Genomic DNA, 27,404 nt, shown 5'->3' on the forward strand with positions numbered 1-27,404 from the left:
TGGAAGTAGCAGGTTGGATTGTGGTATTGTCTTGATGGGCTGTGGTTGTGTTTTGGGTTGTATTAGTATCTTGTTGGGCTGTGGTAGTGGCTTGTTGTGGTGTGGTAGTGGCTTGTTGTGGTGTGGTAGTGGCTTGTTGTGGTGTGGTAGTGGCTTGTTGTGCTGTGGTAGTGGCTTGTTGGGCTGTGGTAGTGGCTTGTTGGGCTGTGGTAGTGGCTTGTTGGGATGTGGTAGTGGCTTGTTGGGCTGTGGTAGTGGCTTGTTGGGCTGTGGTAGTGGCTTGTTGGGCAGTGGTAGTGGCTTGTTGGGCTGTGGTAGTGGCTTGTTGGGCAGTGGTAGTGGCTGGTTGGGCAGAGGTAGTGGCTTGTTGGGCTGTGGTAGTGGCTGGTTGGGATGTGGTAGTGGCTTGTTGGGCTGTGGTAGTGGCTTGTTGGGCTGTGGTAGTGGCTTGTTGGGCTGTGGTAGTGGCTTGTTGGGCTGTGGTAGTGGCTTGTTGGACTGTGGTAGTGGCTTGTTGGGCTGTGGTAGTGGCTTGTTGGGCTGTGGTAGTGGCTTGTTGGGATGTGGTAGTGGCTTGTTGGGCTGTGGTAGTGGCTTGTTGGGCTGTGGTAGTGGCTTGCTGGGCTGTGGTAGTGGCTTGTTGGGCTGTGGTAGTGGCTTGTTGGGCAGAGGTAGTGGCATTTTGTGCTGCAGTAGTGGCTGGTATGGCTGTGGTAGTGGCTGGTTGGGATGTGGTAGTGGCTTGTTGGGCTGTGGTAGTGGCTTGTTGGGCTGTGGTAGTGGCTTGTTGGGCTGTGGTAGTGGCTTGTTGGGCTGTGGTAGTGGCTTGTTGGGCTGTGGTAGTGGCTTGTTGGGCTGTGGTAGTGGCTTGTTGGGATGTGGTAGTGGCTTGTTGGGCTGTGGTAGTGGCTTGTTGGGCTGTGGTAGTGGCTTGTTGGGCTGTGGTAGTGGCTGGTTGGGATGTGGTAGTGGCTTGTTGGGCTGTGGTAGTGGCTTGTTGGGCAGAGGTAGTGGCATTTTGTGTTGCAGTAGTGGCTGGTATGGCTGTGGTAGTGGCTGGTTGGGATGTGGTAGTGGCATTTTGTGTTGCAGTAGTGGCTGGTATGGCTGAGGTAGTGGTTTGTTGAACTGTGGTATTAGCAGGTTGTGTTGTGATATTGTCTTGTTTGGCTGTGATTGAGTCCTGGGTTGTATTAGTATCTTGTTGGGTTGTGGTAGTGGCTTGTTTAGATGTGGTATTGTCTTGTTGGGCAGTGGTTGAGTCTTGCTTTACTGTTGAATTATCTTGTTGTGATGATGTAGTTTGTTGTAGTGTGGTAGCTGCTGTTGTGGTAGTAGCCTGCTGGGGTGTAGCAGCAGAGCTTGTTTGACCACTAGAAGAGCTAAATGTCATTAAGTCTTGAGTTGTATTCCCTGAAGATACTACTGAGGGGCTTGTTGATCCTTGGGTTCCTGTAGTAGTGGAGCTTACAGCACCAGTTACTGTGGTGGAAGATGCTAGTTAAGCTTTGTATATAGGTATATATATGCATAAAGTTCTCCAGATAAATAGATGAAGAATATATGAAAAATAAGCCACAACCACCTTCACACCAACATAAATAAATGCATTATCGTTCGACAACATTGCAATTAATAATAGTTGATATGCATCAATTTAAAAAAAATATATTTAAAAGACATTTAATTAAATCTGTATGTATGTATTAAAATAACCTAAATAAATTAAATTAAATTTGTAAATCATTTGCATATTTTATTAGATTTTTTTTTTAAATGTTAATATCTTCCATTTTATTTTCATTATTTATAAGTTAGAGATTTGATTTTTAAGTAAATAAGTAAACAACTAAAATGAAAATAAAATTAATATCCATTTCTGTTAAATAATCCAACACCATTTAAAAGCAAAAGCTTAAAACATGCACAAGTCATTACATATCACAATTTGGATAAGTTATAATTAGCATGCTACAATATTGATGTGAGCAAAAAAATGTATTTATTGACGTAAGACAAATTTCCTAAATTAATCATGTGTAATATTTATCAATCATTAATTGATTTAGGAAAAATAAATCATGAAAAGAAAAACATTGTATTTGTAAAATTTAATACACATCTTAGTCTTTAAAATTCAATGTATCTATTTTAAGTTTTTGTTAAGTTTTAGTTTTTAAAAAACAATTAAACAATTTTATTATTAAAAGTTTTGAAATAGAACGATTTTAAATATTGTAAGTATAGTTTATTTAAAATTATAATTACTTACCTGAAGTCAATACAGTTGTAGCAGGATTTGAGACAGTTGTTACAACAGAACTAGATGTCTGACCAGAAGTTGCACTTGTAATGGTGCTTCCACTTGTTGGTGCTGGTGTAGTTACTGCCAACGTTGTACCATTTACAGTGGATGTTGCACCAGGTGTGGTTATTACTGTTGTAGTGCTGTCATTTGTTGGTGTTGGTGTAGTTGCTGCCAACGTTGTACCATTTACAGTGGATGTTGCACCAGGTGTAGTTATTACTGTTGTAGTGCTGTCATTTGTTGGTGCTGGTGAAGTTACTGCCAACGTTGTACCATTTACAGTGGATGTTGCACCAGGTGTGGTTATTACTGTTGTAGTGCTGTCATTTGTTGGTGTTGGTGTAGATGCTGCCAACGTTGTACCATTTACAGTGGATGTTGCAACAGGTGTGGTTATTACTGTTGTAGAGCTTACATTTGTTGGTGTTGGTGTAGTTACTGCCAATGTTGTACCATTTACAGTGGATGTTGCAACAGGTGTGGTTATTGCTGTTGTAGAGCTTACATTTGTTGGTGCTGGTGTTGTTGCTGCCAAAGTTGTACCATTTACAGTGGTTGTTACACCAGGTGTGGTTAATACTGTTGTAGTGCTGTCATTTGTTGGTGTTGGTGTAGATGCTGCCAACGTTGTACCATTTACAGTGGTTGTTACACCAGGTGTGGTTATTACTGTTGTAGTGCTGTCATTTGTTGGTGTTGGTGTAGATGCTGCCAACGTTGTACCATTTACAGTGGTTGTTACACCAGGTGTGGTTATTACTGTTGTAGTGCTGTCATTTGTTGGTGTTGGTGTAGATGCTGCCAACGTTGTACCATTTACAGTGGTTGTTACACCAGGTGTGGTTATTACTGTTGTAGTGCTGTCATTTGTTGGTGTTGGTGTAGATGCTGCCAACGTTGTACCATTTACAGTGGATGTTGCACCCGGTGTGGTTATTACTGTTGTAGTGCTGTCATTTGTTGAAGGTGCTCCCAGCGTTGTACCATTTACAGTGGATGTTGCAACAGGTGTAGTTATTACTCTTGTAGTGCTGTCATTTGTTGGTGTTGGTGTAGTTGCTGCCAACGTTGTACCATTTACAGTGGATGTTGCACCCGGTGTGGTTATTACTGTTGTAGTGCTGTCATTTGTTGAAGGTGCTCCCAGCGTTGTACCATTTACAGTGGATGTTGCACCAGGTGTAGTTATTACTGTTGAAGTGCTGTCATTTGTTGAAGGTGCTGAAGTAGTTGCTCCCAATGTTGTTCCATTTACAGTGGATGTTGTTTCATTTGATGGTGGTGATGAAGTTGTTGCTCCCAATGTTGTTCCATTTACAGTGGATGCTGTTTCATTTGATGGTGTAGATGAAGTTGTTGCTCCCAATGTTGTTCCATTTACAGTGGATGTTGTTTCATTTGATGGTGTTGACGAAGTAGTTGCTCCCAATGTTGTTCCATTAACAGTGGATGCTGTTTCATTTGATGGTGGTGATGAAGTTGTTGCTCCCAATGTTGTTCCATTTACAGTGGATGTTTCGTTTGATGGTGTTGATGAAGTTGTATTAGTTATTGATGTTGTGTTAGTAACTACTTCAGTGGTAGTTGATGGTGCAGCAGTTGTGGTCAACTGAGGGACAGCCATATCTATCTCTCTACATGCTGAAACAACTTTCCACCCACTGATGTCAATCTTGGAGTATACATTAGCTCCATAGCCCAGGTAGAATTGAGAATGTGAACAGGAAGAGACATTTCTGTAAATAAATCTTGTGGTACTGGTTATGTTTACATCATCAATGTACAATGTCAGGCCAAACTGTCTGCTCCAGGAGATCTCAATCCTGACTGCTAGATTCAGTGTGATTTGATTGGTGACTAATGTCCATTCTTGAGTTTCTGTACTGACAGTGATGTAGTACTGTTCTGACTTGTGGTACATGGCAATACCACAGTTACCAGCCTTACCACCACCACTCGTAAATATATACATATTTTCTTTCTCTTCCAGTACCTATAAATATACCAAATAATTGAATAATAGCTACAGTCAAGTTCAAATAATTACTTTTTTGAATACTTTAAACACACAAGTCTTCATCTGAACACAAAAATAAACAAAAATTAATACCAGAATAAAAGATAGTTAAAAATAATTAAAAGACCAAACTAATTTTATTTGGATTTGGTTTCAAAATTATTGGCCATTATAACTAAGATTTTCAACCAAAAATTAATATTATTATTATTTTTCTTTTATAATTGGATCCCTCATGGAAAAGACTATTTTTATAATTATTGTCTTACTAAAACTTGTTTTAATTTCTACTTCAAAAAAGAATATAACATTTATTAAAACAAACAAAATACTTAAAAACAATTTTACCTTTAGATCAAATACAATCCTAAGTCCAAACTTGCAAAGACCAGGATTCCAGATACAGCTATCACTTTCTATATTTGACATGTTAACAAACTGGTTAACTCCATTGAGCTGTACGGCTTTGTTGTTTGTGTCATTTAAGAAGTCTATTAGGTTTGGAGAACCAACAACACTAAAGTTCCAGGAGCTTGTTACCAGTACATTTCCTTCAATACTTGTAAAGTAATAGGTAACTGTGGTGATTTCAATACCTGGGGGGGGGGGGGGGGGGGGGAAATATTTATTTGAAATAACAGACTGTAAGAGATAGAAATGTGAGAAGGACAGCCAAGTATTGTGCTAACCATACAGTGGACTAAAAATGTTTTTAAATGTAATTGATTATTTCTTTACTTAATAATGTCATAGTGTAGTAAATGCTTCAAATATAGCATTTTATTAAGGCTATATAAAAAACAGAATTCCATACTGAACAGAATAAAAATAATTTAAGGAAAATTATACATTTCATATCTTTTTGATTAAAATCATAGCAACATTAGAATAGATCACCAAATCATTACCTCACCAAATTATTTTTGTGTTAAATTTTATTTAAAACTGCTATTTGGCGAGATTCAAACTAACTAACAAAACAATTTAAAAAGCTAAATTAAACAATAACCATTATACTATTTTAGGTTCTATCTTGGAAAATATGTAGTTGAATCTAAATAAGTAAACTTACGATCAATAAGTGTCCATGTATATGACTTGTTAGAATCACAAGCAAACGTTAAGTTTGTAGGATTGGCAAAACCTTCCCCATAGCAGCCTCCATCCAAGATGCAAGTTTTAGGCTTTAAACAAAAATCAAGTTTAATAATGAAGACTCAGTATTTATTACTGAATTGTCATACTGGTTTTTAGAAGTCTATACACAATGAAACAACTATAAAAACCCATCTTTGGTTTCTTACCTTCAGATTACATCCATTAGAATTACAGCTATAGCAGACTGAGTCAAATGATATGTAAGTGACTGGTTCAGAACTGATGTTAAAATTGTTCACATTGCTAATATACACATAGTAACTGTGTTTAGGTATTTTTATTGGGCATTGCACAGACTCTGAACTTATAAATTTTGCTAGAACAAAAGAATCTGGATCTACTGTTAGCTGCTTGTATGTCAGTGTGTAATTTGTCTGAAAAATAAAATGTTTTAGGAATATTAGTCATCTAGAGAAAATGAATTTAACAATCGTAAAACAATTCTAAAACAAAATATTTAAAAGCATGATAATTATCCTACCTCTATCTCTTGGAAGTAACACACTAAATTAGATGACTCAATGAAGTTGCTCCCTATTACAGTGACAGTGTCACAGTCTGATAATCTGGTATCACAAATATTGTCTGGTAAAAATTGCACTATAGTTGGGGGTGTTGAAATGCTTAGGGAACAGTCTTCTCCAATAAAAACATCATTACATATGCAGCCATCTGTCATAGAGATAAAAGTTTCACTAGCATTAATAATAAAATTAATGAATATATACTTTTTCAACATTTACTTCAAAATAAAGCACTTTTGACTTAGTATTTTTCCCAGTGTCAAACAATTGAATGGAAGCCAAGTTCAACCAACTTTCAAAATTGTATTTAAATATGAATCGCTTAAACAAATGTAAACAGGATTTGAATACCTGATGTACAATTGCCTCTATCATTGCAGTTGTCAGGGCAGAGCATGAAGTCAAGCAGCTCCTGGGGGGGTCCCAGAACCACAGTGTTGTTGATGGTTACATTGACCCAAAGTTGAGTGTTCATTTGTATAAGGGTTTCACATCGCTGTATCATGGTGACAATGGCTGAAGAAGTCCAGTTGATATTGTTGGATAGAAGCAGGTCCTCTGCACATGTGTCAATGATAGACCTCAGTTCTAACTCCACAATACCGCTACAAAGTTTATAGCTTTTACTGTCCCTTATGGCTTTTTGACATTCCAGTGTTGCATTGTTCAGTGTAAACAAGGTTGTTATGTTTGGCTGGTTGGGAAAAGCAAAAATTATGTATTATAACTGTTGTTTAAGATACATACTAAATCTTAGGAAATTATCTAGTGGAAAATTGTTTTTGATATATTTTATAGTTATTCATTCTTTCAAATTTAAAGTAATTACCATGGAATCTCAATGGATATGCAACCATTTTTAGGGAGTAGTCAGTTCTGTAATGTTTTTACAACACTCCATGGTGACTGTTATAATGCATTATTGAGATTTTTTCAATTCAAGATAAGAAAATTATAAATACCAATGGGGTTTGATCAATTTGAAATTCAACAGGGGTTTGTGATGCCTGACATTTCAAAGGAGGTTTCTGTGTTGTTTTGCTATTGATTACTTCAAGGGTGATGTCTTTTCCTATTAGTAGAGAATTTTTGTGTTACTTATACAACTGAATAAAGAGTAACATATATTTGAAGTTTTAAAGCAAAAAAATGTTTTATATACTTTAAATAACATTTCTAATATGTAATTTTCTAAATTTGTGTAACAGTACCTTGTAATCTTTTTGATTTGCGTACTGCATTACAAGAAAATATTGTTGGATTGTTCACACAAGTAGGAGTAACTATCCCTTTCTGACAATCACAGTACTTGGGTGTGTCTATGACACTACTGCTGGATTGGCAAACTCCAGAATAGAAAGACTCTGTTTTCACTCTACAAAATAAGAATGAGTTAAACTCAATTTAGAATGTAAATGGAATTAAAAATATCTCAGCACATAAATTTATTAAATTAATAAAAGGAGTCTGGTTGTGTTGAAAAAGCTTATGGCTGCTACACAGAAAAGTTCTGAGTTTTAATCCCCAGGCGGGATTCTGCTTATTAAAAAGAGATAATGTATAAAATGCAGCTACACAAACGACATTATGGAAATCACTACAACAATTAAATAACAAAAAAAATTACCTCCATAGTTCGTTAAATGTGTTTTCTTCCTCTAAATCTAGCTTTTCAGACTTGAATGCACCATTAAATTCTCCACAAAGTCCATCAACTTTGTTGAAATCTTGTGATGATGGGTGGATGTATGCATTCATGTATTTGTTTTTGAGGAAACCTCTAGTAGGGGTTAATGTGACTGTCATTCCAGTGGGAAGTGATATCTAACCATTCAAAGAAATAAAGACAAAAATCTAATTAGCCATTTTAGCTTTTAAAAGCTCTTATATCTAATTAAGTATAAATCTCAGTGTCCACAACAGTTATTTAAAAACTCGATGCTGGCTATTTTTTTTAAAAATGTCAATTGTACTGTACTAACTTTAATTGTGTCCCTCTTCATCCTGATTATTTTAAAGTTTTCTTCAAGATCACCATTGAGGAAGGCCTGAATAGTCATTGGATGAATATCATCAGGTTCTCCTATTTCTGCACCACATTTGTCAACTACAATGACATCTGAACGATATCTAAGTGCCATAGCACAAAGACAGGCAGCATAAGGATATGCATCTGTGCATCGCCTGAAGAACCCTTGAACCTCAACATCACTTTCATTATTTCTCACTATCAGAAATCCTCCTTCCAGGTAAATGTTTGACTTTCTGTAATAAAAAAATTCACATGGACTATTGTCTTTTATAGAAGTTTCAAGATAGTTAAGCATAAATATGCTAAATGTATTATCATTTACAACAATTTTAAGATAATAACTTGTGCAAACCATTTTAAAATATTTTTTAATCATGTTGTGCAAACATTAAAAATTTTTTGTCTATGTTATTGGACTTACAGTATCAATAAAATAAAATGTAGATACATAATTTCATATATTTTTTTGTATCTATGTCAAGGGACTTACCTGCCAGTAAATGATGTGATATGAGGATCCCCTTCAACATGACATTCACTGTCTATATCATTATCTTTTACTTCCACCTGATAACCAACAATTGAACAATGTTGCATAATTAAAATAACAAAATTCTTTAATTACTAGATTTAAATTGTTCACAGAATTATCAAATGTTATGTTATATTTTCAGCAATTATTATATTTCTATTACCTTTACTGTGTCTGAAATGGTATGTGTCCAACTTGTTGATTGTAAGCCCACTTCCAATGTTACACTGATTTCTAAAGTCAGCCATTGTGTCATATCTTTCAGGTTATCAAAACCAGCCTGTATGAGTATTCTCACACCAGAGTTCCAGTTTGCTGTTGTGATCATAGTTCCACACTGGGGTGAGCTGCCATTGTTAGAGGTCTCATTCCAAACCACAAGAGCTTGAGGGATTCTGTTTGAATCAAGACACTGGACAGAAAAAAATACATTTTATTTCTCAGCTCAAAATACAAGTAGGTTTTATCCATTATACTTATAATGGAAGTACATTACATTTGATTGTTGATTTTAATTTTTTTAGGCCTATACATTACCTATAATATTCAATTTTTAACAGGAAAATAAATGTTGATAATGTAAGATAAAGTACAGGCTATTTTAAATAATTTAGTGCATGCAGAAATATATCATGTTAGTGCTAATGATTTTGTTGATTAAGTTAATATATTGTAAGCAAGTTAAAAATTAATTAATCAAAATGTGTGTATTCTAAAAAAACCTTTTTATTCAAATAATTTTAATTTTGTTTTTCTAATAAAAATTATTGATTTTTGTTCCTATCTAAAAAAAACTATCTGATACTAAAAGAATTTAAAGACATTAATAAATCTATCTTTACCTTAATATCCTTGCCATTGTCAGTGAATTCTGTATAAACTACTAGATTACAGTTAACCTCTGTTGATTGGCAGAAGAAATTAGGTGGAAGTGTTGAAATCACAGTGATGGCCTGTGGCTCTCCACCTTCTATGACTTGAATCTGACTTTCAACAACCTTTAAAGACATACAAAAATAATATTATACACTAATTATTATGCAAAATGTAACAATTATTAAACAAAAAAATTATATTGTAAACATCTCATATGTAAAGCTTTTTAAGATTTAATATTTAGGATAAAATTTAAAATGTATAAAAGTAGTTTACGGTTATTTCAGCTTTGATAATGTTGCTCTTCTTTACTGGTCCAGTTGTATTCTGACAATCATCTTTAATGCAAGCATAGACACCACAAGCGATCTGTTTAGTGAATAAAGTAAGAATATAATTTTTTTAAATGTTTTTTTGTAGATAAATTGTTAGCATTGATAAGAGTTACATGAAGAAAAAGCATTGCAAAATTTGCAATTAAAGAAGTAGAAAAACTTATATCTATATATTATTTCAGTTTTAGAGCTTTTTTTTCAACAAACCTCATCTCCATAGTTGAAAACAGGAAGGTTGCTCTTTGCAAGAATGTGAGTGGTGTAATTTCCAAGACTATAGTTGTAAAATCCTATATCATTTTTATACCATTCTACTGTGTATTCATGTTCTTCAGTATCTACTGGTTGTATTGCAGAGAAGCTACACTTAAAGTTCAGATCATCAGCTTGTAGTTCAAGTTTTGGAGTCTCTTTAAATTTTGGTATGACTATACAGAAAATATAATTTTTTAAAATTCAAGGTTCTGTACATTATTTTCACATGCTGTGGGAAAAGTTTTTATGTATAATATTCATACATTTTATTTAGTTAATTTCAGCAATAAAAAAGATATAATAAAACTGTCAGTGCATTAAGACAAATGTGTTTAAGATTTAAATTTAGTTTGATATAATGGTGTCAATTTTCAAGACCTGTTATTCCTAATGGGTAATGGATTGGTCCATCAATCTAAAAGCCAGATGTGTCTTCTTTATTAACTAAAAAGCCAGTATCCATTCATAAGATGGTGGGCTTTGTGGCATAACCGAAGTCAAAAAATTCAAATTAACCAGTATTCATGACAAAATATAATACAACAGTTTTTTGACTTACTAATTGTGAAATTCAAAGAATCTGCAATATCTTCTGTGCTAAAAAGGATATCAAAGGCTCCAATTTCAATACTTGAGTAAATACTGGTGTTGAGGTTTGACCCAATATAGAACTTTCTGTTGTTCTGCGCTTCTTGTGAATGGAGAGTGAAGAATTTCTGTGCTGCTACACTTAGCCCATTAAAGAATAATTTAAGCCCTGAAAGAATATTATTTATTACAACTTTACAATCTCAATATAACACATGTAAGGTAAGTGCACAAAACAAAAGAAACATTAATTAAGATAAACATAAAAAAATAGAATGAAGAATCAACTAATCACACAAAATTTTTATACCTTGTTCCTTATTCCAAGAAAACTTGATGTCTATGAACTTATTCACTGTAAATGTGCTTGTTGCTACAGTCCATTCTTTTGTTTTAGTGCTAACTCTTAGATAGAGGCGACCTTTACTGACCCACATAAAGATGCCATAATAAGATGCATCTTCTGCTCCACTACTGAGGATCACCATCCCTTTAAAAAAATGTGATGTCTAACATTCAAGTTTCGTTCAAATTCAAGGATAATCAAACAATCAATTTAGTTTCTTGCAATAACACAACTATGATGAAATGATTAAGAATACAGCAGCACTAACCTTCTGTAACTGTAAGAATCTTCAGCTGAAAGTTTACAGTAAACCCAAGTTCACACTCTTCTATATCCCACAAGCATATACCAATGTTTTGGTAAGGTAATTCAATGTACTGGTCATTGCCATTCAAGTGCACTAGAAGATCACCATATGGTCCAGTGATTAGATTATTAAATTGGCTGCCATATAATGTTATATTAAAGTAGTTAGTGATCAGAATCTTGTTGATGATTTTCACAAATGACAATCTCAGCCTTGAAATGTGAGACGCTGAAATAAAGGTTTAAAGTAATTAGTATTGACAATAAATATTTAAGAAAATTAACAAAAGTGTTTTAAATTATTCTAATTTCTAAGCAGTAACAATTGCAGTGGATAATAACAACAGCAGCTTTCTCATAATTGTCTTAAAATTAAATTTAAAACAAAATAGCTTCAAAATATTTATATATTTGAATTTTCAAAAGTTTAAATAAAAATGTTGCGAAAACAGATTATTTAAAACTTTTGTAAACAAAAATAAAGTGTGGCAAAACCAAAAAGTTACAGCTTTATATCTTAATTTACCTTACTAAATTAGTTATCCAAATTACAAATGACATCAAATACCTAAACTTTGTTGGCTTAACTGTAATTTAATAAAGAACTAGCGTACCCATCTAGCATTGATGCAATCTAGTCCTACACACCAGAGTGATGCAACATTTTTAAGGGTTTCATTAACATGTTACGAATCAGTATGGTTAACAAATGGAATTATTTAAATGTTGTTGGGGCGATGGTTTATCCAAGGAACGCTGTATGAAAGCCTGGTGTTAATCAGAGTCACCAGAGAGCCTAGTGCAAGAGGTCGCCAGTTGCGGTTTGACAGTTGAATCAAGAAGTACCATGTGCCAGAGTACTTCCCTTATTCGAATTAGTTATTAATTTCTTTAACCTCATGGTATCTCTAGTATCTTATATATACATATTTTAGATACATGTTTAAGATGGAAATAAGTTTGACAACAAATTTCCTCAATAATGACATGAGATTTTAAAAAACTTGAATGTGTTACAACTACAAACCTGTGATGGAGGTCCAGGATGTTTTATTGACTGCTATGCTACATATCTGAGTTGCATTCTTTCCATTCACATTTCCATTTTCATAACACTCCCCATTGATCCTACAGATGTCAGTCTGATTTTCCAAAAATTAAATGTTACAATGATTCTAATCAACAACTACAGAGTGTGTCTGTATGTGGTTATTTGTGTTTAGGATTTTTACTCACACATTGATGATAATTAAAAACAAATATCAATAATCTAATTAAATAGACAAATTACATTCATATATTATGACAAAATTTTTAAAACTGTAGGTAATTATTATTATTTATACTGTCAAAAGTTTATAAAATAAAACTATAACTTACTCTCTGTGTACAACTACTTGTGTTGCAGTTATCACAGAATGAGTCATACTTGATCAAAACAACTGATGGTACAGGCCAGAATGTAATGGCATTGCTGCATACAATTTCTACTTTGGTATAACTAAATGCACTTATATTAAATGCACCTATTCTAATAGTATCACTTCTGACATAAGTAGCATTCACTGTGACATTTTTGATAGATGATCCCTGAAATTTAAAGAGTATTAAATAAATTAATTAAAGAATTGGCACAAAATAGGCCTAGTATTAAAATTCAACTGATAATTTCTTGAAAAATAGAATGTAATATTATCATTGCAAAGAAAACTGCAATTTAAAAAAATAAATAGTCACAGTTAAGGGGATATGCGCGGCAAAAAAAAATCACAAAATTTCTTGTTTTTCGTCATGATGGGTTTCTTGCACTTTTGGATACTTCGTCAATTTTTGTATTAAGAAAATAATAACAAAAATATATTTTAAAAGAAATGGTAGCATAAGTAAACAAAACTAGCTACATGGTCATTACTACACAGACAATAATATGCACAGAATTAGTTCACTATTTTCAGTTATAGAAAAGTGTTTGAAAAATATTGCAACAGTTTAGTCTATACTCTGTGTCTGCTAAATTTAAGTTTGAAAAGTATCTGTAAACAACTGCCCTTGAACCTAGAATTCTATTAAATTTTTGTGCTATATAAAAAATGACTTACATTTAAAATTGAAATATCATAAGCTATACAATGAAGTGTGGAAACATTCACGAATCCATATCCAATTATTTTGATGTTGTCACAATCTCTTCTCCGTGTGTCACAAAGACCACCACCTTCTATACTCAGAACACCAGGCAGGTCAGAATCCAAATTCACATCACAACTGTCTCCAGCATATCCATCATTACATGAACATTCGCCTGTGGATTAAATTGTTTTAAATGTTAGAAACTTTGCTGCAATTGATATGATTTACTTTGAAATAATGCAATGCGAGGCAAATTAACTATTAATACTAATTACTTCCTTTGTGTTTGCAAAAGAATATTTCATACAACTATAACAATTAGAGTACTTGATTTTTCAAACAAATGATTTGAGGTCATTTAAATTCAAAACTTTCTATTTTTAAAATACATTTTTTTCTGATGCATTAATAAACCTATATCTTACCAAAACTGCAATTGCCATTATTATTGCACCCTTCTGGGCAGATGTTGTCAATAACATCAGGAAGGCTTGTCCCCCCAAATTCATCTGTAATCCAGAGTTCTGTATCTACAGTCACAAAAATCTTACACTGGCTTCTCATGTTTTCAAGAGCAACTTCTGCCCAAAATTTGTCTGCTGTTAACTGTTGTGAAAAAAAAAAAATTAAGCATTTGCTATTAGTATGATCACTAGACTGAATAATCATCATGAATGGTTAAAATTCTTTTAAAAAGTTGTAGGAACACATTAGGAAAATATGACTTTCCTAACCTGGTAATCAGCAATACAAAAGCCAATGGAATTATAGTAACGTTCTCCTAGATAGCTTTGGCAAGATGCTACAGAAGCAGAACCTGAAATCTGTGTTAAACAGTAATTTCTTGCAACTTCGTAGGTAATATTTGATATAACAGGCTGAAATAAACAAAGAACATTCACTGTTGTTATGACAATGCTAGGAATTTCAAAATACAATTATGCAATAAAATTAAAACGAAGTACTATTTAGAGTGGTATTAAGTAATTGTCATAAGAGAGGGCAAAAGAAAGACATGTGAATTTAGCCAAAACATTGTTTGAAACTTAATTGCTATTGAAAACCTCGTAACAATAAACCCCAAAAAATTATCGTAATAAAACTGTGTAGTATAGAAATAAGTAATTACAGAAATGGCAAGGATACACTAGCTTGTTATTTTGACAGAAACACAGTAGTGGAGAAAGTAAATATGAATAACTCACAACGGAAACATAAGTTTCATTATAATAGAATTCCACTTGCTTCTGTGTAGAAGAACACTTTGGAGGAATTTCTTCACTGACACTTATCAGTGAGCTGGTAATGTCTTTACCTGATGATGGGTAATATAACAAGTTACAGCAGGAGTATACATTTTATTTTTCTCAATAAAATAACAGCTATATTCAGAAATTAGATTTGCAATGTTTTCCCTGTATAGAATTCACAAAAAACATTTCTCCATTAGAAATGACATAAAAAATTCCAAACCTTGTCTGAGTCTGCTGGAGATAGCACTAAGTGAGTCCTGAATGTCATTTCTAAAACACTGGAAGACATCTCGTCCTTTGCTGCAAGTACTAGCAGCACCAGATTGGCACTCACAGTAATAGGTGTCTGTGCTGTCAGAATCTGCTGCTTCTCCACAATAGCCATTGAAGATAGACTCATTCAATGGAACTCTGTTGTTCAATTAATACACAGATTTTAGATGTAAATTTCTTATATTTAATACACAATGAATTATAAATGTTTGTATTGATCATATCTAAATATTGATTTTCTCTCAATCTCAAAAGGTAATTCACCTCCATTTATTAGCATAATCTGCAGGTTCTGGGCTCTGGTCAGCTGATTTGGTTCCATCTAATTCAATGATGTCATTAGTTGCATCATCATCAAAGTTGCCACACAGGCCTAAGATCATACAAAGAAAAAAAGAAAATTGATAATTTTAAAGTTTTTGGATCATATTTCTAAAAAAATAAATAAATTATCTAGGGAGTCAGCTTATAGAAAACTTAACTAAAATTATTTTTATAGAGAAAACACTTTTATATAATTAGTATTTCATATTTTAATGTAATAGTATAACCATGTGATAGCTATTCTAATATTAGATCTTACATATAATCTTTATAGAAACCATCAATACCTTTCACTCGACTGAAGCTTCCACCAGCTGCATATATCCAGAAGTTAATGAAATTTGGAAGACGTTTTCCTTGCTTTGCATTGATGTACACAGCATCTCCATTAGGTAAATTAATCTGTTATAATAATAAGAAATATATTACGTAATGAAATTTTAAAGAAACAATTAGTTTATTTACATTTTTTTTTTAAACAACTATGAATAGAATTTATAAAATAATCCATAAAAATGCAACTTAACAAATATCAACAACTTACTGTGTATTTGTTGTTTTTATATTCATAGACTCTAAATCCTGGTTCTAAGTCATCATTTCTATAAAGTTTTATTTCTAAAGGCTTTATTTTTAGATCATCTTCATCCTCTGCATCGTGTTGACACTTGCCAATATAGACGACGTCATTCCCATATCTAACAGCAACTCCACAGTTACAAGCTGCAACTTTTCTACATGAACGGTAGTACCCATGTACCTGAAAGGTAAGTTGTAGAAATATGAATACACTATAACATTCAGAATACTAGACTTCAGTGTGGTAAATTCCTCACACCATGAATAGAAAAAGAAGCTACTGTTTAAAATTAATAAAAAATTCATCCATCTGTTTAAAATTAATAAAAAATTAGATAACAAATAAATAAGTTATTACAAATTAGGACTATGTTTAAGGAGTATATGCATAGGTATCCCCTTACATATAAAATAATGATCTGTTAAAACTTCACAAAGAAAGAATTCAATTCAGGAAATTATGATATTTTTTTTATTTTAATGCATAGACAATAAATACCTCAAATGGGAACAATATGTGTTTAAAAAGTAAAAATGTGCCCTCAATCATGACATCCAGTTTTCTGAAACAATTGTTTGTTGGAGCTAAAGTTAGCATGTTTAATTATTTCATTAGAGCTAATTATCAAATATACATGGACTTACATTTAATATTTATTCAGATAACTAGAAATTATGTAAAATTCAAGAGCTTATCTACCTTCCATCAAATGTTGTGATATGTGGATCATTCTCAGAACTACAACTACTTCTTCTATCTAGGTCCTTGATTGTCAGCTGAATTTGAACCAAAGAAAGAGTAAATTTAAAGACTGGTAAGCTCAAAGCTAACAATGAAATGTAATAATCATTACATAATAATAAACAAGAAAAACTATTAAATGGGTAAAGTGAAACTTACCTGAACTTGACCTAGGGACAGCGTGTTGGAGTAATCTTGTGTTGAGTTAATTGTTGCATACACCTCTATGGTTCTTTTCTGGTCCTTGTCTTTTAGAGCATCCACAACACCTTTGACATAGATAAAGTGAGTTGTTCTCCAGTTTTCTGAGGTCACCATGAGGCCACAGAATGTTTCAGTCGGGTTTGATTGTTTCCACTGAATAACAGCCTACAGATTTAAAAACACACATGATCATTTTATTCACTAGTTTCTTAATTTCAGTTAATTAGTTTGAAGTTATGTTAAAATAATTTATTAAACTTTTACAAAAAATGTATTTACCTGAGGTATTGGTCTTTGATCTGGGCATCGACTTTCTTGGCCAGTCTTTATTTCAGTAATGATGCGGACATGACAAGAATTCCTGAACTGTTCATTGCAGAACAAACGAGGAGGGACATAGCTTACAACAGAGATTTTATCTACACTTCCTTCAGGGATGACAAGTTGAGTTGTTTGAAGCTGCAGATAGAGGTTTTATGTTTTAAATTTTAACTTAAAAAACTATAAACACAAAGAAAATTTAAATGAAAAATTTGAAATAAGGTAAGATGTACTTATGAGGATCTACCTCAAGCCTGATGTAAATGTAGTCACTGGCAGTTGCTATTCCTTTAGTTAGTTCACAGTTAGCAGTCTCACATACGGTTACTTTGCAAGAAATCTAAAATAATAATTAACAGAAGTATAGTTTTTTAGTTATAAATATTTTCATATTTTTCATTGTATGTTATCCACAATACTAATTATCTTTAATGAATATTTAAATCAATTAGGTTATATATGTACGAGGAAGGGGGGGGGGTGTACCAATAATAAGGGTTTATGGGTGGCGGTAATGGTATAGTCACCCATCCATGCATCCTCATAGGGACAAGGAGGTTTACCAAACCTGAGCAAATTAATGACTAGATCTATACTGAATCATTGATGCTAAATTAATATTTAAATTTAACACACAGTCCAATACATTAATTTACATTTATTAGATGTCACATTGGCTTACATGTTTAAAAGCAATGAAAAGAATACAAATAAAACATGGCCTGACTTTCATATTCAAGAAAACATCACTTGAAATTCTAATACAAGCCAAAAGACCAAAAAAATCAGTTACACTTCAACTGGGGAATTATTCACCTTGGCTACTAACACTAGCTCATTGTTTTGATATAGAACAAGTCAGAATTCACACAGATAAATGTCATCCTCCCTAGTTCTACATCACTACTTGTACTACTCAGAATCACACATGTAAACATCATCATCCCTAGTTCTTACTCCACTAATTCAAACACAGTTAAGTCCTTCCATGAATACACAGTACTACTTTAAATGATATAGTCACACAGCAGTAGGAAGATTTCCGGCCACAGGGACAAGGTATCAGGGCCAAATGTACAAACATCTGGCCACAAGAACAAGTCATCAGGCCAAAGGTACAAACATCTGGCCACAGGAACAAAGCATCAGGCCATGGGTTCAAACATCTGGCCACAGGAACAAAGCATCAGGCCATGGGTTCAAACATCTGGCCACAGGAACAAAGCTTCAGGCCATGGGTTCAAACATCTGGCCACAGGAACAAAGCTTCAGGCCATGGGTTCAAACATCTGGCCACAGGAACAAAGCATCAGGCCATGGGTTCAAACATCTGGCCACAGGAACAAAGCTTCAGGCCATGGGTTCAAACATCTGGCCACAGGAACAAAGCATCAGGCCATGGGTTCAAACATCTGGCCACAGGAACAAGGCATCAGGCCACAGGTTCATGATTTCAGACTAATGGGAACAAGACATCAGTTTGGCCAATAAGCCAGCCTTTGTGGCTAGCCTTAGGTCAGCCACAATCCAAGGCCTATTCTGTAGTTTCTAGACACTTAACCAGAGCTACTCTTCCTATTATATACCAGTGGGCTACCTCACCCATTGCAGACCAAGGAACAGGTGTCTCTCATCAATCAGTACAAGTCAACAGACACTAGTCCAAGTTTTCAAGTCAGGCTCTGCACAGTCATTTGACATTTGAGATAACATCCAGTCACTATGCAATCATGCATTTTACACCTGACAACTGACCACTTAAGGTTTCCACGCTGCCTCTATTCTAATGATCTTGCTAAGGCAATAACGTCTTTCTATGGTCATGGGAATCATGTCTGGCATCCACCTGCACATCAGGAGTAATGGTTTTACCATGACGTTCAACGGCAAACCTGAACTTGACTTAAGACATAAATCAACAGGGGTGTCTCCCCATTGTTACGTGTCGCTCATGCACCCGCACATAGCTCGTAGCTATCGTGTGCCGATAACATTTAATTTGAATCTAGATTTCCCCTGGTCAGCTTGTCCCTAATATCTTAGGTAAACCCAGAGGCGTAGCGAGGGCAGGACGGGGGGTGCGGATCGCAACGGGTGACACCATTTAGGGGGGAGACACCAAGGCAAAAAAGCATATACACATACATGTATGCGTATGCGGCATATATTTAAATTATAGGCCTATGTAGGCCCACACAAACACACATATATACATATATATATATACATATACATATATACATATACATATATACATATACATATATATATATATACATATACATACATATATATATATATATATATATATATATATATATATATATATATATATATATATATATATATATATATATATATATATATATATATATATATATACACACTTTGTTCCTTGTGTGGGGGGAGGTGACACCAAGAAGTGCCGCACCGGGTGACACCCTACCTAGCGAAGCCACAGGGTAAGCCCCTTGGGTAGTAGTAAAATTGTGTTTGTAACTAGCACCTAGTCACCTAAGTCCCTTTAATAAGCACCCATGTTACTATTTCACTTTAGAATAAACAATAGAATACCAGCCAACATACAATAACATAAACATATGATATGAACATATATCTAACCTTGCTGTTGTATGTTAAAATAGGAAGTTTATCTTCTGTTAAGTAGGCAGAGCTTGTGGTTGATGAATTATTGATCTCCACATCATTATACAAGAAGCTTGTGATATAGCTGACAGTTGTGTCTTGCAGGGGTTCATATGCGCAAGTAAATGTAACTTTTTCTGTGACTTCATCTACAGTTATCTTCAATTCTGGTTTCTTTAACAGTACTAGTTGCCCTATAATACAAAAATATTAAATACATAGTTCATTTATTATTTATATACATGTTTTAATGCAAGAAAGATTAGTTTGATAACATTTAATTAAATTTGGGTATTAAAAAAAATCTAAGCTACCTACCATAAGTAATGCCTAATGTATCTACAATGTCTTTCTCAGCATAGATGAAGTTAAGAGATCCAAGCTCAAAAGATAAACTAGTTTTATTTTCAGCAGATCCCACATTAAAGTCACAAGCTCGCCTGGTTTGAATTTGGAATCTTCGTTTTATTGGTCTTACTCTCTTTGCTTCTAGCTCTTTATTGATGAATAACTGTAAATAACAAGCAGTGAATTTATTATAGCTTGTTACTTATCTAAATATCTTTCATTAAATTTTCAAAGAAGAGTGTGAAAAAAGTAATCTTTGCCTTACCCTCAAACCTGATTGTATGCTCCAAGAAATGTCAAAATTGAGTTGATCTACAGTGTTTATTCTCTTAGTGTACACTGTCCAAATTAGTTTCCTTGTTGTGAAGGTGAAGTACAGCCGTCTCCTACTGTAGTAGACAGCTATCCCAGAGGAGTCTGCATCATTTCCACAGCTTGTAAAGAGATACCCATTTTCTACAAACTTTGTGAATTTGACTGAGAACGAAACTGTGATACCAAAATTACAGGCTTCTAAGTCATTCAGGCATGGATTTCCCAGAGAATTTAAATTAATGCCCCCAGCTCCACCAAAGTTAATAACAACATGGTTCATAAAGTCAGTCTTTGTTGTTAGGTTGCCAGTAATGAGAAAATTTCCTTGAGTTGTAATCAAATTATTGCCATCTATTCCTTTGAAAATGATTAGTGCTTTTTGGATATCTGTTACTGAAATAAAGAAAATATTAATGTTTAGTAGCTTTACAATATGTTATACTTTTTTAAACTCACATAAGTTCAATTGCATAAGAAAAAAATGTATTATATGTATGACATAATTTAGTACAATTTAAAACCTGTCCAGATACTTAAATGATTTCCTACATAAAGATTTGTAGGACTCCAACATTACTTGCTTGTGCTATGTTAATGAATCAAAGAATTTTAAAGCCAATGTGTTCTCCTTACTTGTGATCTTAGTCAAACTGTCAATTGAATAGATTGTTTGACAAACAAATTCTGGATGGTCAATGTCATAAAAGCCATTAGCATAGCATTTTCCATTTATTTTACACACATTTTCCTGGGATGAAAAAATGATACAGGCAATAAGCTGTAGGCTATATTGAATAAAAATGTGTGTAGTTTTTTTTACAATTTCTCTAAAATAAACATGAAATAAGTGTCATAAGTTGTCATTTTGATCAGCTTATGCATTTATAAAAAGTAAAGTGTATAGGAACAAACTTATTAATATCTGAAATTAAAGTGCAAAAGTAAGTAATCACTTTCATTTTTTTCAAAGCATATATAAAAAATAGTTTTAAGTTTCACGTTGAAGCATGAGCCAACTGTTACTTACTTTAGGTGTGCAAGGCAAAACTTCACAGCTTTCACAGACTGAATCATAGATAGTGAAATTTAAGAAATCACTAAAGTTGATCCCATTGTTACTGATAGACACAGTGAATGATCCAGGTACATTAAATGGGCAAGTAACTATCTCTCCAGAGACAAAGATAGCAAGGATATTGGACACAGTACCATCCTGTAAAAGTTTAAAATTGTGATTATTTTATTCACAAGCCAGTTTTCAGCTAAAATGTCCCAACATTTATAAATCAATATCTATTGAAAAAGTATGATTTACAGATTAAAGGTGATTACAACAAGCATTCTGCAGACTTACAGAGTATGATTTAATGTGGCAAGTAAGGTTGGAGGACTGAGCAAAGTTAACACCAAATATCTTGATGACACAGTCTGACATTCTGGTGTCACATTTATTTCCTTCATCAATAACTGTCAGGGTAGGTGGGTCGGTGGATACAATGCTACAGTCTGGGCCCAAGAGACCTTCATTACATACACATCGGCCTGGGGAATATCCAAGACAAAACATACATCTTTATTTTGTAAATTAATTTTGTATATTAATTAAATATTTAAAAATGCATCTATCCATACCTGAAGGTAAGTTGCATCTAATTTAAGTGACATATTCTATTTTAAAAAATTATTTTTAAAATAATAGTTTAAAAAAAAACTTCAATATGAATATTGTTTGGAATATACTGAAGCTCAAAGATTCCAAATCTTTAAAGAAATTGTTTTAACATAGAAATGATAATTTAATTAAATATCCAATATAAAAACAAGAGGATATGTCTCATACCTGCTTTACAAGTACCATTATTGTTGCAGTCGTTGAGACAGCTAGCATCTGTAATACTTTGAGGAAGTTTGACAGTATCACCATCCACTATCCAGAGGCTAACATTAAAATTGACTTCTATGAGGCAGACAACACGAATATCTAGCAAAATATTCTTGGCCCACTTTAGATCATCCATTATCTAAATTAAAAGGAAATATAAATGAGAAAAATATTTTATTTTTCTATAGTAATTTGACATTTATAATAACTAAACATATAAAAAGACATTATTTAAGGTTTAGTGATAATTTTTTTTACCTGTATGTCAGTAATACAATTTAGTAATGAAGTAGGTAGTTGGTATTCTATCAGATCTTTGCAAGCCTTGTACATGGTACTAATTTGCACAATAGCATTACAGGCAGCAGTTGCCTGATCTTTGGTGATTCCACTCTTTGTTGGCCAGGATGGTAACTAAAATAATTGCATTGTAAACAAAATGTTATAGCTGTAATAATTTATATTTATATATATTTTGAAATATATATTTTTAAAAATTAAATATAATGATGAATTAAATAAAATTTAAACTAATGCAAGACAATTTTTGCTAGAAAAATGCTACAAAAAGATATTTATTACACTTACTGTAAAAACATAAGAAGGATCGTAAACCCATGTAACATCAGTTTCACTTGGAATACAACTGTCCACAACATCTCCACCTTCACTTAAAGTCTTTATGATGTCAGTGCCTAAAAAATAAACAAAAAGGCTTGAACTTTCTTAAGCAATAAATCCATAAACAAAATCCATAAACAATAAAATATTTAATTTTTAATATAAGAAAAATTTAAAACAAGCTAACCATCATCAGAGCTGGATGAATCAACACTATTACAGGTTTGAATCTCAGAGTCAGTTGAGCAGACAGGGGATGATAAATCATTTCTGCAGTCACACTTGACTGATGATGTTGTGGTTTCTTCAACAGGGTTACAGAAACCAGTATAGAAACTTTGCTCTGTACTGTTCAACCTAGAATAGTTTAAATGCTTTGGATAAGTCAAGTTAAGGATTAACGTCGGTTCTTATAATTTTTTAGACAGTTTTTTTCAGATCTCTTCACAACTGCAAACTAATCAATTACAATACATATAAAAAAAGAACATATATTTTTTTGAGTAAAAAGAACCAGTTACCTCCAAGAGAGAATGAATTTCTCAACTTCAGAGTCCCTAACAAGGGTGCTACTTTGCAGTCTGAGGTCATTACTATCATCATCATCATTATCACCACACAAGCCTACAAGTAGGTTAAATTGATTGATTTTTATGTGTTTATCATAAGCATTTAAGAATAGAAGCTAGGTCAAGACACCGTTTTTTTTTCATTTGGTCTTTAAAGCTTCCGAAGCAAACTTTCTGACCCAAATTAATGGCCTTTGCAGGGCAATTATTTAAGCAAAAATTGCAAATGTGTGATAATGCAATCAAAGCTGGTAAATTCTACTACCCTTAAAATATCTTTAATTAACATGGAAAAATTGATAAAGACAAAATAAGATATTTAACACAAAGTACTACTTTGGTCTCAGCAGTTTTGTGTTCACTGATTTTCTTTGTAGAGAACATGAAAATAATTATTGACATTCTTTATATTACAAAAAAAAAATGCAGCGAAAACTTATTATCTTTGAGGCTACAACTCATTATCTACTGAAAATAATATGACACACATTTTTATGTAATTGCCTTTTAATAATACAATTAATCATTTTTTAAATGTTTTTATCAGATAAGTGACAATACCTTCAACTTGCTGGAAGTCATAAACACTTGCTAAGATATACACCTCAACAACATCATGGGCATTTATTCCTCCCATACCATTAGTGGCGGCATGTACTTCTATAGTTGTGCCAATTGGAAGAGTTATCTGTTAATGATAAGCAACATTTTGTTTTCATTTCAATGTAAAAACCAAGATAATTTAAGCTCTGATCTCTACATATTATACTGCTGAATACCTTATAGCCTCCATCTTTGAGTTGGATCAGTGTTGTTCCAGGAGTTAGTTCCCCATTCAGGTAGATTCTAGGCTTTAGCGCAGCTCCTAGTACTCCTGCCTGGCATCGTTCTAATACAATGATATCATTTCCTGACAATATACCTAGACCACAGTTGCAGGCAGCTTTGCCATTGCATGTTGTTTGGAAGGTTCTTACCTAAGTAACAATTTAAAGGTTGGTTCAAAATGTAGTTAAAATAAAATAGTATCATTACTTAAGTCAAACTAATAACTAAAAATATGTTTCTCTAATTACAATTTTTAAAAATTGTTTGTTAAAGTCAATTTAATTTTGCAAACATCAGTACAGAGAAAGTAATATTTTTTAATCTGAAAAAGCAAAATATTCTATTTTCCATTTTTTATTTTTGCTTCATTTGAATTATAAGTTGATTATACAGTTCTAAAATGATACTGACCTAAAAAAAAATGTATTATCTACTTAATGAAATATTTTTACAAACAAACATGTAAGCATTATAAATCAATTACAGCCAAACAATTTTTATAAAGGACAGTCAATCAATAATCATTCATTTTTTACACTTATATTAAGTACAAATAAATAAGTGTAACTATTGAAATCTAGTTTTAAAAGTTTACCTCATAAGGCAATGTTTTGTGCCTGTACATTATTAGCTCTCCCTGGTAGTAATTGTTGTACAACCTTGAATTTAAAAAAAAAGATATAGAATAAAGCCACACATTAAAACCAACATTTTTTTTTACATACTGCAAATATTGGAAAGTATTATGATTTCTCAGGTGAGCAATCTATTTAAAATGGTTTAAAATATTTATAGGCCTATAAATATTTTAAATTCAAATAACAGTTGCATAAACAGAAACATACTTCTCATCAAATGTTTTGAAATGTGGATCTCCAGTTGCATGACATGTTTTGGCTTTTCTATCCATATCTTTGATCATAACCTTTACAAAATACATTTTGAAAAACAATGTTACATTCTGAAGGTAATTATTATGTAATTTCAAACAATTTTTAAAAAGAAGTTTTAAAGTTTGCCAAATCATAGTGGTATACCTTAACAGTTAGAGATGTTTGGCTATAGTAAGTTCCATCTGAAACTACTGCAGCTTCAATCAAGACTGGCTTAATTCTGTTATTATCCTTCAGCTGATCAATTGTGCCTTGAACAATAATGTTGAGACTGCTTGTCCAGGTTTGTGTGGTGATGCGGTAGTTACAAGCCCCATCTCTTACATAACTGTCTGGGACTGGAAACACCAGCTGTGACAAGCGAGCTCTATTGGGGCATCTCACATCTTGACCATCTTTCACCACAGACGTTTGCAATGATATGTAACAGTCATCATTGCGTTGCCCAAAGGGACAGAAAAGATTTGGTGGTAAGGAACATGACACTAATATTGAAGTCTGGCCACCTTCATATACCTCAATTGACTGATCTACAACCTGTTTTTTTTTTTGGAAAAAGACTATTGTTAGAAGTTTTCTAAATTAAAAAGAAAATAATTCTTAAACATATTTGAATTGAAATCTGCAACTATTCATATAACTACAACTAAACATTTGCATAGGCCTGCATGCATACCTTTGCTGTTCTGACAATGATTGTTAAGGTAATTAATTATTTGAAATATTATTAGCTAAAACTCTGCACATAAAATATGACAGATATACCTTTAGTTCAGCTACTATAATATTACTCTGCCTCACTGGTCCTAGAGTGGAATTACAGTCATCGCTATAACATGCAGAGACCTCACAATAAATCTTGTATCCAAACATTATTGGGAGTTGTATGTCATCTTCACTTAAGTTGGCTGAGATTTTGTTTCCTTGAATATACGGTCCCTGGCAATCATTAATACAGTGGTTAAGCAATGGAGAACTTTGTCTTCTACTTGGCTACTTTCTTAAACACTAAGAACACAACAATGTATTTCTGACCATCTAGGCAAGGAAATATGAGTTTTATCCAGCATTTACAGCAGATGGTTTTAAAAACAAAAATTAAAAAATAACAAATGTTGAGATGGATAAAGCAGAAAGAAAAAGCTGTACTGACCTGGCTAAAACTTGTTTTGCCAACAAAGAAGTTGAAAAAGTAGGTGACATTGGCTACTTGTAGAGGATTAACTGAGCAGACAAATTCTGTTTTGTTGGCTGTCGTCACTACACTTATAGATGGTGGGTATGCAAATCTGGGTAGGTCTAAACATTAAAAATGAAAAAAAAAAATGAAATATAAATGAACAATTCACTTTAATAAATTATATATTGCTATGCAGACAAATGGTGTATGAAGAGTAAAAATTTTATAATTAATTTACAAACCTAGGCTAATTTTGAGCTCTGCAGCAACAGTATAATAGGCATAGATGATACTCAGGTCAGAAACTGATATTTGTGAATAAGACAAATCAGTGTCAGAAATGGGCCTTGCAAAATAACATTTGCCTGGTGCTTCTAGTGTGCGATAAATTCTTTGAAATTTTCTGTCTTGGTATGTCCTGCTCCCATCAAGTTTCAGATACAGACCATTATTCATGCTCCATGACAACATCACATCAACAAATTTGCCTAGGTAAAATCTTCTATTGTAGGGGCCATGGACCTTTAAAAAATTCAATCATATAAATGTAATTTTCTTAAATAATTTTAATAGACAATTATCATTTTTATCATTTTAAAATAACAAAATGGTAAAAATGTGAGCATTGATAATTTACCCTCCATTCTTTATGTTGTGTTCTTAAACGTGCATTAAGTTTGTTGCCTTGATACCATATAGAAAGGCCAGCTGTCCTCAAGGAATCAGCCCCACAAGAAAGAATATACATTTTGTTTCTAAAGTAGTTGATTTTCAAAGTAAATTTTACTGTCAGACCCCAAGGGCAACCAGCAACACTACCTAGGCAAAAATCTAGAAAGCAAAGTAAATTAATATTTCAATACTAGTAACAGAAATACTAAAATTATACATAATACACACAAAATTATCAGTGGCATAGGCAATAGATACAGCAATTGGAGATAGAGCACTCATGTCAATAAAGGTTTGCAGTTTGAAAACTTAATAAATTATAATTCTACATTATATAAACTTTCTGG

At 33.0% G+C, this 27,404-nt stretch overlaps 1 protein-coding gene across 1 annotated transcript in view; it reads right to left on the bottom strand.

The window, feature by feature from the left end:
- LOC131943142 (uncharacterized) overlaps window positions 1-27,404 on the bottom strand; it is a 120,031-nt gene that overhangs the window by 15,793 nt on the left and 76,834 nt on the right. Inside the window, exons 121-174 of the mRNA XM_059303147.1 lie at window positions 27,023-27,216; window positions 26,628-26,907; window positions 26,359-26,504; window positions 25,971-26,144; window positions 25,350-25,742; window positions 25,158-25,237; window positions 24,908-24,971; window positions 24,264-24,461; window positions 24,046-24,172; window positions 23,437-23,539; window positions 23,103-23,272; window positions 22,883-22,989; window positions 22,553-22,708; window positions 22,253-22,433; window positions 21,767-21,954; window positions 21,440-21,625; window positions 21,046-21,160; window positions 20,363-20,805; window positions 20,068-20,260; window positions 19,726-19,943; window positions 17,351-17,443; window positions 17,062-17,241; window positions 16,738-16,947; window positions 16,537-16,613; window positions 16,336-16,399; window positions 15,802-16,017; window positions 15,545-15,659; window positions 15,198-15,306; window positions 14,881-15,071; window positions 14,613-14,722; window positions 14,142-14,285; window positions 13,833-14,013; window positions 13,377-13,579; window positions 12,658-12,867; window positions 12,305-12,419; window positions 11,240-11,506; window positions 10,936-11,115; window positions 10,597-10,794; window positions 9,990-10,210; window positions 9,724-9,816; window positions 9,414-9,569; window positions 8,735-8,983; window positions 8,530-8,606; window positions 7,990-8,272; window positions 7,635-7,831; window positions 7,219-7,382; window positions 6,970-7,079; window positions 6,359-6,701; window positions 5,965-6,155; window positions 5,630-5,857; window positions 5,398-5,509; window positions 4,674-4,921; window positions 2,273-4,301; window positions 134-1,482 (exon numbers count right to left, since the gene is read on the bottom strand). Of these exons, the coding sequence (XP_059159130.1) occupies window positions 134-1,482; window positions 2,273-4,301; window positions 4,674-4,921; window positions 5,398-5,509; window positions 5,630-5,857; window positions 5,965-6,155; window positions 6,359-6,701; window positions 6,970-7,079; window positions 7,219-7,382; window positions 7,635-7,831; window positions 7,990-8,272; window positions 8,530-8,606; window positions 8,735-8,983; window positions 9,414-9,569; window positions 9,724-9,816; window positions 9,990-10,210; window positions 10,597-10,794; window positions 10,936-11,115; window positions 11,240-11,506; window positions 12,305-12,419; window positions 12,658-12,867; window positions 13,377-13,579; window positions 13,833-14,013; window positions 14,142-14,285; window positions 14,613-14,722; window positions 14,881-15,071; window positions 15,198-15,306; window positions 15,545-15,659; window positions 15,802-16,017; window positions 16,336-16,399; window positions 16,537-16,613; window positions 16,738-16,947; window positions 17,062-17,241; window positions 17,351-17,443; window positions 19,726-19,943; window positions 20,068-20,260; window positions 20,363-20,805; window positions 21,046-21,160; window positions 21,440-21,625; window positions 21,767-21,954; window positions 22,253-22,433; window positions 22,553-22,708; window positions 22,883-22,989; window positions 23,103-23,272; window positions 23,437-23,539; window positions 24,046-24,172; window positions 24,264-24,461; window positions 24,908-24,971; window positions 25,158-25,237; window positions 25,350-25,742; window positions 25,971-26,144; window positions 26,359-26,504; window positions 26,628-26,907; window positions 27,023-27,216 (12,629 nt within the window). The remainder of the gene's footprint in view (window positions 1-133; window positions 1,483-2,272; window positions 4,302-4,673; window positions 4,922-5,397; window positions 5,510-5,629; window positions 5,858-5,964; window positions 6,156-6,358; window positions 6,702-6,969; window positions 7,080-7,218; window positions 7,383-7,634; window positions 7,832-7,989; window positions 8,273-8,529; window positions 8,607-8,734; window positions 8,984-9,413; window positions 9,570-9,723; window positions 9,817-9,989; window positions 10,211-10,596; window positions 10,795-10,935; window positions 11,116-11,239; window positions 11,507-12,304; window positions 12,420-12,657; window positions 12,868-13,376; window positions 13,580-13,832; window positions 14,014-14,141; window positions 14,286-14,612; window positions 14,723-14,880; window positions 15,072-15,197; window positions 15,307-15,544; window positions 15,660-15,801; window positions 16,018-16,335; window positions 16,400-16,536; window positions 16,614-16,737; window positions 16,948-17,061; window positions 17,242-17,350; window positions 17,444-19,725; window positions 19,944-20,067; window positions 20,261-20,362; window positions 20,806-21,045; window positions 21,161-21,439; window positions 21,626-21,766; window positions 21,955-22,252; window positions 22,434-22,552; window positions 22,709-22,882; window positions 22,990-23,102; window positions 23,273-23,436; window positions 23,540-24,045; window positions 24,173-24,263; window positions 24,462-24,907; window positions 24,972-25,157; window positions 25,238-25,349; window positions 25,743-25,970; window positions 26,145-26,358; window positions 26,505-26,627; window positions 26,908-27,022; window positions 27,217-27,404) is intronic.

Source organism: Physella acuta, unplaced genomic scaffold (genome assembly GCF_028476545.2).
Source record: "Physella acuta isolate Inbredline_101_S28 unplaced genomic scaffold, ASM2847654v3 ptg000443l, whole genome shotgun sequence".
Taxonomy (NCBI): Eukaryota; Metazoa; Mollusca; class Gastropoda; family Physidae; genus Physella; species Physella acuta.